The sequence below is a fragment of the Bufo gargarizans genome, chromosome 5, assembly GCF_014858855.1.
Source record: "Bufo gargarizans isolate SCDJY-AF-19 chromosome 5, ASM1485885v1, whole genome shotgun sequence".
In the NCBI taxonomy this organism is placed as follows: Eukaryota; Metazoa; Chordata; class Amphibia; order Anura; family Bufonidae; genus Bufo; species Bufo gargarizans.
Window position 1 is genome coordinate 46,036,668 of NC_058084.1, and position 12,497 is coordinate 46,049,164.

Consider the following 12,497-nt stretch of genomic DNA (forward strand, 5'->3'; position numbering starts at 1 on the left):
TGTTTCTATCCGTCATCCACTGACTATAAAATAGAACGGAAAGCTCCATTTCGTCATGGATCCATTATTTTTGGCAGAACGTCATACAGATAGACAAAAAAAGCGGAAATGTACTCAAATTGAGCAAAACTGATGCTCAAAAGTAGATGTTTAAAAGGGAATCTGTCGCCTGCTTTTACTGTATGAAACTGCTGGCAATGCTGTGTAATGCGGTGTAACATGATTAAAACTATGCCTTTGTCTCGGTTAGTGATTGGACCTAATTTGCATACCAAATAAAGTTCTAAAGTGTCCAGCGGGGCGTCGCCAACAGTTCAAGGAGCCCAAGACCTCCCCTTCACTTGTACCCACAGCCCAAGCCTGCCTATTTGCTTGTACCCAGTACCTCGCCTTCTAGCCCACTCCCTCCTCTGCGACGTCACATACGTCTTTGCCCACATCGTTAGCGCTTGCCTTGGTGGCATTTCACACGAGTGCAGAGACTTCCCAGCTGTGGGCATCGGACTCTCGTCACAGGGCTCAGCGAATGCGCATTACCTACAGCGAGTCCATGCCCACAGCAGGGAAGTCTCTGCCCTTGTGCAAGATTCAGCTGGGGCAGGCGCCAATGATGCGGGCGGAGTTCAAAAGAAGAAGTGACATCGCAGAGGAGGGGCGGACTGGAAGGAGAGGGACTGAGAACAAGTGAATGGGTGGTCTTGGGTTCTGGGGAGAGGAAGGCTCGGGCTCCTTGAACCATTGTTGACAACCCGCTGGACACTTTGGACCTAATTTGCATACACAACCAAGTCCTTTTTCTTGCGTTTTGAAAGATCACTAACCCAGACACAGCGCTACATGGCATTACCATCAGCTTCATATAGTAAAAGTAGGTGACAAATTCACTTTTAAAGAATCAGGATTAAAACATTTTTTCTGTCTTTCTGATTGTCTGACGGAACAATATGATGGAAAAGTCAATGCAGATGTCAACAAGTCGTTTATTTAAAATTTTGGAGGCAATGGTGTCCTTCCAAGACATTGAGTTACTCATGACTTACAACGTATCAGAGTTAGGAATCAGCAGTTCACACGGCATTCCTCCAGCGTAAACCCTGTGAAATAAAACAAAAATCAGAATTAAAAATCAATTCGCTATAAAAAGCCAAAACATCATCAAGCATTTTGTGGTGCTGGGATCTACATTTCTTGCATTATAATTGTGAATTTCCATTTGATCGATTGCAGATAATGGGATATCCTGAGGGATAGTTAATTACATTTCCTTGATTTTCTTCCTTTAATTTTGGCATGGGCTCCCACCCAAAAATCCAGCAGGTACGTAGCTGTAAAGAATCCGCCTCCCATTGTTTTAAATGTGAGGCCGTGCTGCCGTTCGTGTGGCCAGTGGTTTAAAGCCAGGACCTCGCAAAGACAGGGGGTGTACTTTCTTGTCTGCTTTATAGACAAGAATAGGAATGTTCTATTATGGTCCGGACTTTCCATTCTGCAAATTGAGGAACGCACATGGCGGGTGTCTGCGTTTTGCGGATCCGCAATTTGCAGACCTCAAAACAGGCAACGGTCATGTACATGAGCCCGAAGGGAAGCTATCACTAGCCTTTTGTACACTAAACCACCAGCATGATATTATACTGCCAGTGTTGTAGCATTAACAGCTACAGTCATGTGAAAAAATTAGGACACCCTTTGAAAGCATGTGGTTTTTTGTAACATTTTTAATAAAAGGTTATTTCATCTCCGTTTCAACAATACAGAGAGATTAAAGTAATCCAACTAAACAAAGAAAACTGAAGAAAAGTCTTTTCAAGATCTTCTGTAAATGTCATTCTACAAAAATGCCTATTCTAACTGAGGAAAAAGATAGGACACCCTCACATGTATTCCCTCTTAAATTGGCTCAGATCTCACACAGGTATATCACACCAGGTGCACATAATTAGTAGATCGTTACTCTGCATGTTGAATGAGGCTTGCCCTATTTAAACCTCAGACATTTAGTTTGGTGTGCTCCTGACTGTTGAAGTGAGAGTGAGCACCATGGTGAGAGCAAAAGAGCTGTCAGAGGACTTCAGAAAAAAGATTGTAGCAGCCTATGAGTCTGGGAAGGGATTTAAAAAGATCTCAAAAGATTTTGAAATCAGCCATTCCACTGTCCGGAAGATAGTCTACAAGTGGAGGGCTTTCAAAACAACTGCCAACATGCCCAGGACTGGTCGCCCCAGCAAGTTCACCCCAAGAGCAGACCGCAAGATGCTAAAAGAGGTCTCCAAAAACCCTAAAGTGTCATCTCGAGAACTACAGCAGGCTCTGGCTACTGTTGATGTAGAAGTACATGCCTCTACAATCAGAAAGAGACTGTACAAGTTTAACTTGCATGGGAGGTGTGCAAGGAGGAAACCTTTGCTTTCCAAGAGAAACATCGAGGCCAGACTGACATTTGCCAGAGATAAAGTTGACAAAGACCAGGACTTCTGGAATAATGTTCTTTGGACAGATGAGTCCAAAATTGAATTATTTGGACACAACAGCAGAGGACATGTTTGGCGTAAACCAAACACAGCATTCCAAGAAAAGAACCTCATACCAACTGTGAAGCATGGAGGTGGAAGTGTCATGGTTTGGGGCTGCTTTGCTGCAGCAGGACCTGGTCAGCTCACCATCATAGAATCCACGATGAATTCTACTGTGTATCAGAAGGTGCTTGAAGAACATGTGAGACCATCAGTTAGAAAATTAAAGCTGAAGCGGAACTGGACCATGCAACATGACAATGACCCAAAACATACTAGTAAATCAACCAAAGATTGGCTGAAAAAGAAGAAATGGAGAGTCCTGGAATGGCCAAGTCAAAGTCCAGATTTGAATCCCATTGAGATGCTGTGGGGTGACTTGAAAAGGGCTGTACGTGCAAGAAACCCCTCAAACATCTCACAGCTGAAAAAGTTCTGCATTGAGGAGTGGGGTAAAATTTCCTCAGACCGATGTCGAAGACTGGTAGATGGCTACAAGAACCGTCTCACTGCAGTTATTTCAGCCAAAGGAGGTAACACTCGCTATTAGGGGCAAGGGTGTCCTATCTTTTTCCTCAGTTAGAATAGGCATTTTTGTAGAATGACATTTACAGAAGATCTTGAAAAGACTTTTCTTCAGTTTTCTTTGTTTAGTCGGATTACTTTAATCTCTCTGTATTGTTGAAACGGAGATGAAATAACCTTTTATTAAAAATGTTACAAAAAACCACATGCTTTCAAAGGGTGTCCTAATTTTTTCACATGACTGTATGTTCACCTTTGGGGGGAATTTTTTCTTTATTGCATTTTGAGCTAAAAATATTTTTTTTTAATTAGTCTTTATTTCAAATATGGAGCCCTTTTTTCTGTACAGGGCTGAGATTCTCTAATAGAGGGATCTGAATTAGTTTTGATGTTCACCAGGGCCAAAAACGCTGTTTTATCCATATGTAAATTAAGGCTTGAAAGTGTCCAGGGGCGGTGTTCGGGCTGTAAGTGCCCAGGCCGCCCTGCCTTCTCACATAACTCCTCCCCAGTCTGTTGCTTGGCCCGCCCGGTAAGCCTCTTGCATCATCCAGTGTAATGGCCGAGATCCCACGAGTGCGCAGTTCACAGCCGGCCTGGGCATGCGCACTGTGATGACCATTGTGGGAAGCAGCATCATTCCATGCAGTGCTCATGCGCAGGGGGGATCTCGGCCAGTACACTGGATAATGCAAGAGGCTTACAGGGCGGGCCAAGCAACAGGCTGGGGAGGAGTTATGTAAGAAGGCAGAGCGGCCTGGGCACTTACAGCCCGAACGCTGCCCCTGGGCACTTGCGAGCTCTCATGTACATATGAATAAAACAGCGATTTTTGCCTCTGTTGAACTTCAAAACTACACAACAAAGGTACCATTTGACCCATGTACATTTATGCTACAGCGCTATGTAAGCGGTCTATAATGTCAAATTGTGGTGACAGACTACCGTTAAACACTCAAAGCTCAATCCTTATCTTACTAATAAGAATTTGGCTTAAATAAATGTTTATGATCTTAGTGGTTTAGAGATAAGGGTTATTAGATGACCGGCAGAAAGTGAAAGTATGGTTCACACAGCTAGAAAAAGAGTTAACGCTTTTTGATAGAATGGCTCAATATTTTTTTAAAAGGCCAACTGAAAATATGATTTTTAGCCCAAAATGAGTAAAATGAACCCCTAACCCCTTCCCAACATATGACATAATAGTACGTCATAGAGGCAAGTGACTTGCTGCATTTTGACGTACTATAACGTCATGGTGATCGGGCTGGCACCGTAGCGGTGCGCGCCCGATCACTGAAGGGACCCGACAATCCCTGATAGCTGGGCCCCTGCTGTATCTGCCGGCGTTGCTGTAAAAGCCGATGCCAGCGGATTAACCCCTTCTATACCGCGGTCAGCGCTGACTGCGGCATAGAAGGTGCATACGTCGTGTGAGGGAGCCCATCGGGTCTACGCACTGCTGTGGCGGGGACCCGATGGGTGACAAGGCAGCCCTATGTCATGCACAGGCTGCCCAATGCCTTGCACGGCATCGGGACCTGCATTCTACGGGGGCAGAGGAGATCCAGCCCCAGGCCCAGTCTTCTAGGTAACCTGTAAGTGTATTACTCAATGAAATACGCTAACAGGCAATGCATTGCAATACAGATGTATTGTAATGCATTGCCGAGGGGATCAGAACCCCAAAATTTGAAGTCTCAGAGTGGGACAGATATACATTTTTTTAAAAAAGCAAAAAAAGTGTTTTTAATAAAAATAAAAATAAAGTTTCAAGTAAAAAAAGAAAAAAAAAACGCCCCTTTCCCCTGATTTTATAATACAAACCGGATTCCAAAAAAGTTGGGACACTATACAAATCGTGACTAAAAACTGAATGCAATGATGTGGAGGTGCCAACTTCTAATATTTTATTCAGAATAGAACATAAATCACAGAACAAAAGTTTAAACTGAGAAAATGTACCATTTTAAGGAAAAAAATATGTTGAATCAGAATTTTATGGTGTCAACAAATCCCCAAAAAGTTGGGACAAGGCCATTTTCACCACTGTGTGGCATCTCCCCTTCTTCTTACAACACTCAACAGACGTCTGGGGACCGAGGAGACCAGTTTCTCAAGTTTAGAAATAGGAACGCTCTCCCATTCTTGTCTAATACAGGCCTCTAACTGTTCAATCGTCTTGGGCCTTCTTTGTTGCACCTTCCTCTTTATGATGCGCCAAATGTTCTCTATAGGTGAAAGATCTGGACTGCAGACTGGCCATTTCAGTACCCGGATCCTTCTCCTACGCAGCCATGATGTTGTGATTGATGCAGAATGTGGTCTGGCATTATCTTGTTGAAAAATGCAGGGTCTTCCCTGAAAGAGATGACGTCTGGATGGGAGCATATGTTGTTCTAGAACCTGAATATATTTTTCTGCATTGATGGTGCCTTTCCAGACATGCAAGCTGCCCATGCCACACGCACTCATGCAACCCCATACCATCAGAGATGCAGGCTTCTGAACTGAGCGTTGATAACAACTTGGGTTGTCCTTGTCCTCTTTGGTCCGGATGACATGGTGTCCCAGATTTCCAAAAAGAACTTCGAATCGTGACTCGTCTGACCACAGAACAGTCTTCCATTTTGCCACACTCCATTTTAAATGATCCCTGGCCCAGTGAAAACACCTGAGCTTGTGGATCTTGCTTAGAAATGGCTTCTTCTTTGCACTGTAGAGTTTCAGCTGGCAACGGCGGATGGCACAGTGGATTGTGTTCACTGACAATGGTTTCTGGAAGTATTCCTGAGCCCATTCTGTGATTTCCTTTACAGTAGCATTCCTGTTTGTGGTGCAGTGTCGTTTAAGGGCCCGGAGATCTCGGGCATCCAGTATGGTTTTACGGCCTTGACCCTTACGCACGGAGATTGTTCCAGATTCTCTGAATCTTCGGATGATGTTATGCACAGTTGATGATGATAGATGCAAAGTCTTTGCAATTTTTCGCTGGGTAACACCTTTCTGATATTGCTCCACTATCTTTCTGCGCAACATTGTGGGAATTGGTGATCCTCTACCCATCTTGGCTTCTGAGAGACACTGCCACTCCGAGAAGCTCTTTTTATACCCAATCATGTTGCCAATTGACCTAATTAGTGTTAATTGGTCTTCCAGCTCTTTGTTATGCTCAAATTTACTTTTTCCAGCCTCTTATTGCTACTTGTCCCAACTTTTTTGGGATTTGTTGACACCGTGAAAATTTGAATCAACGTATTTTTTCTTTAAATAATGATACATTTACTCGGATTAAACGTTTGATCTGTCATCTACGTTCTATTACAAATAAAATATTGCCATTTGCCATCTCCACATCATTGCATTCAGTTTTTATTCACAATTTGTTTAGTGTCCCAACTTTTTAGGAATCCGGTTTGTAAAAAATAGAAAAATAATGGAAAAAACACATATATTAGGTATCACTGTGCCTGTAACGACCGGCTCTATAAAATATATATGATCCACCCCGTCCGATAAACACCATAAAGAAATAAAAATTAAAAAATCTGTCAAAAAAGGCAATTTTTGTCACCTAACATCACAAAAAGTGCAACACCAAGTGATCAAAAAGGCGTATGTCCCCCAAAATGGAACAAATAAAACCGTCACCTCATCCTGCAAAAAATAAGCCCCCTACATAAGAAAATCGCTCACAAAAAAAAGGTATAGCTCTCAGAGCATGGAGACACTAAAATATCATTTTTTGGTTTCAAAAATGCTATTATTGTCTTAAAGTAAAATAAATAAATAAAAGTATACATTTTAGGTATCGCCGCGTCCGTTACAACCAGCTCTATAAAAACATCACATGACCTAACCCCTCAGGTGAACACCGTAATTTTTTTTTATAAAAACAGTGCCAAAAAAGCCTTTTTTTTTGTCACCTTACATCAGAAACATTGCAACACCAAGCGATCAAAAAGGCGTATGCCCCCCAAATTTGTTTTTTTTTCATAAATTAAGGTGAAATATATTGACTCAAATTTATGATTGTCATAAAGTACAATGTGTCACAAGAAAACAATCTCAGAATGACTTGGATAATTAAAAGTGTTCCAAAGTTATTACCACATAAAGTGACACATGTCAGATTTGCAAAAAATGGCCTGTGCAGGAGGGCGAAAACTGGCTCGGGGTAGAAGGGGTCAAACTGCCTCCGAATGTGTACATAGCCTTTAAGAATAAAATGTGTAGCACAGCATGCTCTGAATGTTACCAAAGAAGAGTCCTGCAGGATCCAGTGTCAGTGCAGTGAAGCGACGTGCACTGGCCTCAGCTTCTGTGCACTGCAGGCACCAGATACCACGGACTCTTCTTTGGTCATTGACATTCAGTGCATGTAGTGTTATAACTTGTTTGTGCCTAAGGCTACAATGGAGACATTTGACAAAAGCATGTCAAGAACACGAAACCCCGCCACTGACATATATCATATAGTACATGGCAATCTCTTTCTAACTCCTCTTTCACACGACAATATGGCTTTTTCAGTGTTTTGCGGTCCATTTTAAATGGATCAGTTTTTCGTTTCAGTAGTGTTTCCGTTCCGTTTTTCCGTTTGGTTTTCGTTTTCTGAAGATCGGCAATGGAACCATGGCATATAAAGTATACAGTAATTACATTGAAAAATTGGGCTGGGCATAACATTTTCAATAGATGGTTTCGCAGGAACGGATACGGAAGACATACGGATGCATACTTTTTTTTCGGACCCATTGACTTGAATGAAGCCACGGAATGTGATTTGCGGGCAATAATAGGACATGTTCTATCTTGGAATGGAAAAATGGAAATACGGAAACGGAATGCATACGGAGTATTTTTTGCGGAACCATTGAAATTCATGGTTCCGTATATGGACCATATACAGAACGCAAAAAACATTTGTGTAAATGAGGCGCTAGAACCAGCCCTGTATCTAACATGGAACCAGAGATCTCCCCATTCATTGCTCCAATTGCTCTGCTAGATTTATTCAAGCTGGCAGCCTGTGGGGTGTGTCCTTTCCACTGCAGCTCTCACCCTATCACAACTATAGGGGGGGTCCTTTCTGCTGCAATTCTCTCCCCGTAACTGTCACAGTTTCTTACAGTAGATAGAGCTGGAGGCAGTTAAAAGATAGAACTGAGCATGTGCGACCACCTCAACGATGTTACTGAAAAAAATTACATACAGCAGGTGGTGCTACACAAATCTTGAGTAGTTGTTGTTATTTTACAAAAAAATGTATTACATGCAGTTACACAAGTATTCAGATCCAGGTGCTGGTTTGAAAAATGTAGCATATTTTTGTGTGACAACCCCTTTAAGTAAATGACGTACCTGAGAACTCTGACATTTCTTCTTCCATTAGAACGTAAGGCAGTATTACTGCCATAGACGTCAGTAAAGATTTTGCCTGTGATTGTGATCAAAGAACCTGAAAAATGAAAAACAAAAATGGTCGAGATGAACTATAAAACCCAGTCCACGTTACCCTATAGTAATTGGTCGACTGGTTTAGAAAATTTATTTTTGAATGCCCTATTAGGACATTTCAAGCATATAGCATCTGATTTAGTAGCCAGAAATGTAGGAAACTGTGTAATGCTTTATTTCCCCAGTGGTGGCGCTGCAGGGAAATGTAACACTTTGGGTACTTTCCCACTAGCGGCAGGGTGAACAGCCTGTCGGATCCGTCCTGCCGCTAGTGTGAAAGTACCCTTTCAGGAGATGAAAGAAACTGTCTTTGGGTTTTTCTTTTAGACATTTTTTTTTTACCTTTGTCCCTCTGTGTCTGATTTCCCTACAGATTCTAGCTGGTTTGGAAACCTTGTAATCAGCTTACTGATGACAAAACCTTCAAACAAACAAAAAAGATTGACTAACGTGGACAATCCCTTTAAGTCAGAAGGCGAACTCCAAATAATATTAGAAATAATATACAGTGATCCCTCAAGACACAATGGCTTCAGGATACAATATTTTCAGCATACAATGGTCTTTTCTGGTACATCGTAAGTTGAAACCAGACTCACGTACAATATCTCAGACCCAGATCCAACCAATCAAGGCCACTTCTCTACTGAAATAGCTGGGTTACTTGCAGGTTCGCAGCTATTCCTGACTGTTAGGCCTCATGCACACGGCCGTTGTGCGTCCGTTCCCTGCATTGGGGACGTCTGTGCGGCTGCCAGGATATCGAGACCCAATCAATTTAAATGTGTCTGTGATTTGTCCGCACCGCAAAATAATAGAACAAGTTCTATTTTTTTGCGGTGCGGAGGCACGGACAGAAACATCATGGCAGCACTCTGTAATTCTTCCGTGGGGTTTCCGATCCGTGCTTCCGTTCCGCAACTCCGTAATTGCGGACCACATCCGTGATGCGGAATGCACATGGACCGGTGCCCGTTCCATGCCCGTTGCAGATTCGCCGTATGCGGTCCGCATAACGGCAATGTGCATGAGGCCTTATACAATGGTCCTCCTGGAACCAATTAATATTGTAACTTGAGGGACCACTGTAGTCATTGAGCAGATTTGAACCATACCAAGTACAGTCTAAAGGCTCATGCACAACGAACGTGTGGCGGCCGTTCTGTGCATTGGGGTCCCCAATGCATGGGCAACATCCGTGCGGCTGCCGCAGATGGATCCAAACCCATTCAACTTGAATAGGTCCGTGATCCGTCCGTTCCTCAAAAGAGTAGTGCATGCACTACTTTTCTGTGGTGCGGAGGCACGGCCAGAAACACCACGGAATCACTCCGTAGTGCTTCCATGGGCTTCTGATCCGTGCTTCCACACCGCATCTCCCGGATGGCGGGAATGGGTCCGTGATGCGGAGTGCACATGGGCCGGTGCCCATGTATGGCGGACCCACTGTATGCGGGCCTTAATACGACTACGGCCGGCACAGCCCTAAAGAGGCTTTTTTTCTTGAACAGGACAAAAAGAACTAGTATGTTGTTTGCTCAGCGTAAATTGAAACCATTTGTGACACTTGGGCCTTGTTTACATTGGGTTGTTGTTTTTTTTAATAATATGTTGATTTAAAAAAAAAAAAACAGGAGTGCCTCCTAAATTATGTAAAATGCAAATATTTAACCATTTGAAAAGCCAGCTTGAATAATTTTTGAAGTAATAAATACCTGGAGTTCCAGACACTGGGGCGATACTGTTAATCTCTGGGGTGCTGTGCATTCGTGGCTGAAATGATATATACATATAAATGATATATACATATAAAAGTTGCCACAAAGCTAAATGACACTTCAGTACAATGCCTACACAATACTCCCACTCAATAGCTAAATAAAGCCTCTGTATAATAACTTCATATATTCAAAAAATACTACCATACGGTGCCTAAATAATACTGCCATAATGCTGCCTTTCACTTCCCAAATAAATCATTCACGGAGTCCAAATAATGCAGCCATATAATATTTAAGCGCTATGTACGTCTTTGGGGCCATTTTTTTGTGACTGCATTTTACTAGGTTAACTTTCTAGCTGTGTGAATTGTATTTTCACTTTGCACTGGTCATCTAATAGCTCTATCTCTAAATTAAGATAAAAAGTAAGATATGAGTTTAGCTATAATGAGTGTATATAAGATCAGAGATAAGCTAAGCTGAGCTGCTTTATGGGACAGAGTGAAAGTTCAAAGAGAAAACAAAGGCTGCACAGAGACAGGGGTTCAACATAAAAAAAAAGACCAATTGAAAAAATGAAATAAAAACAATTGTTTAGCTCGAATAGAGTACAATGCAATTCAAAAAATATATATATGCCCCCAAAGGTGTTCATACCCTTTACATAGTGAAATGGTTAGTGGTAAAATCTTTGGTGGTCTACTACAGCATTGAAGGAATTAGTGGTAAAGTCTCTTGTGGTCCAGAAGGTTTCCATGCTACACTCCTAGGTTGTGGGGCAGTCAGCCATCCCTAAAACCAAGCCTCAGTCAGACAGACACCTCTGCTCCCCTCCACTGAGTCAGCAAGAGAAGCTGAAACCTTTCAGCTCTGAAGCTGGCTAAGTCATACAATGAAACGTATACTATCAAATTGGATATACCAAATGCATAAAAAAGGCAAAAAAAATGGGGTTGTGGTGACTGTAATGCTATTAATACATCCGAACGTTCACTTATTGTCGTCTAAGAAAACAATAGTTGCAGTCTTCAGATGGACAATAGCGAGGATGAGGATTAGATGCTTGAGAATAAGAACAGAGCGTCTGGGAGTGAGCTCGGCCCGGTCTGCAGGACACAGACTAACACGTCACTAAGTTCTGCTGCACAGGTAACACCGCCCATCATGGTTTTAGATGAGGCTTGGTGTCTCCAACCTGTCTGGAGCAGAAAAAACTTTGCCACTATATAGATAGAACATAGGTCATGTCATATCTTCATCAGCATGGTATACGTAGCTCCTTCCCTAAAAGAGACTACAAACAAGATTGAAGTCTCCGGCACTAATGCAGAAATGATGGGATGCAATTTCTCCATCTTTGGTTCTCCTACATGTAATGGGTAAAACCCTGTGTCATCGGAGACCAATTATACAATCCTTATGGGGGGCCATGTAGTACTGTCCTAAAAGAGGGGACATTCACGGTGCACAGTTGTTTCACCCACAGACTTACGTGGGACTACCTACACCCCTACATTAGGCAGGGCAGAGAGTGGTTGGTGGTAAAAAGAGATCAGCTGCTGGTAGGTCCTAGTTAAAGGTGGCGGGCGATATGGATGGCACCTGAATCCCGATTTCTACCATACATAGGAGAGGTGGCCATGTATGTTTGAATCCCTTCCGCTCAAGTTTATGGAAGTTATGAGGACAAATAAGACTGCAACGCCCTTCAACTCAAACATCGGTGGCCAACACTGCACCTTCTTCCTGGATGGATGGGATCAATGTGGTTTTTTTTTTTGAGGAAGGGGTCCCAGTCATATAAATAGTGACTGCTAGGGGAATAGCTAGAAAATATTGGGCCATCACTACACCTATCTGCCCCTGTTACCATGCCAAAAATAAGCTTCATTGTATCATGGTAGTAGGTCCCTGGCTACCTACCTAAAAGCGGAATGGCCTGCATGGACTCCAAAGCTGGGTAGGTTTTTAACAACTGGATCAGAGGAACTGGGTGATGGTACCCAAAGTACTACAAGTCCCAAACCCACCCTATAAACCGTCCTTGGCTGCAGGGTAAATGAGGACGTACTGGCCAGCGATACCAATTAGTGTTGAGCGTGAATATTCTAATTGCGAAATTTTATCGCGAATATCAGCAATTCGAGAAATCGCGAAGATTTTGAATATAGTACTATATCTTCATAATCGCAAATATTCTAGATTTTTTTTTAATCAGTACCCATGTGATCTCTCCCTGCTTCTAGCTTGTGGGCCAATGAGAAGGCTGCAGTATCTT

General features: G+C 42.6%; 1 protein-coding gene across 1 annotated transcript in view; it reads right to left on the reverse strand.

Moving 5' to 3' along the window:
* The window catches only part of LOC122937823 (fibrocystin-L-like), a 260,317-nt gene that overhangs the window by 182,737 nt on the left and 65,083 nt on the right, over nucleotides 1–12,497 (reverse strand). Inside the window, exons 6-8 of the mRNA XM_044292918.1 lie at nucleotides 10,214–10,271; nucleotides 8,403–8,499; nucleotides 1,041–1,094 (exon numbers count right to left, since the gene is read on the reverse strand). Of these exons, the coding sequence (XP_044148853.1) occupies nucleotides 1,041–1,094; nucleotides 8,403–8,499; nucleotides 10,214–10,271 (209 nt within the window). The remainder of the gene's footprint in view (nucleotides 1–1,040; nucleotides 1,095–8,402; nucleotides 8,500–10,213; nucleotides 10,272–12,497) is intronic.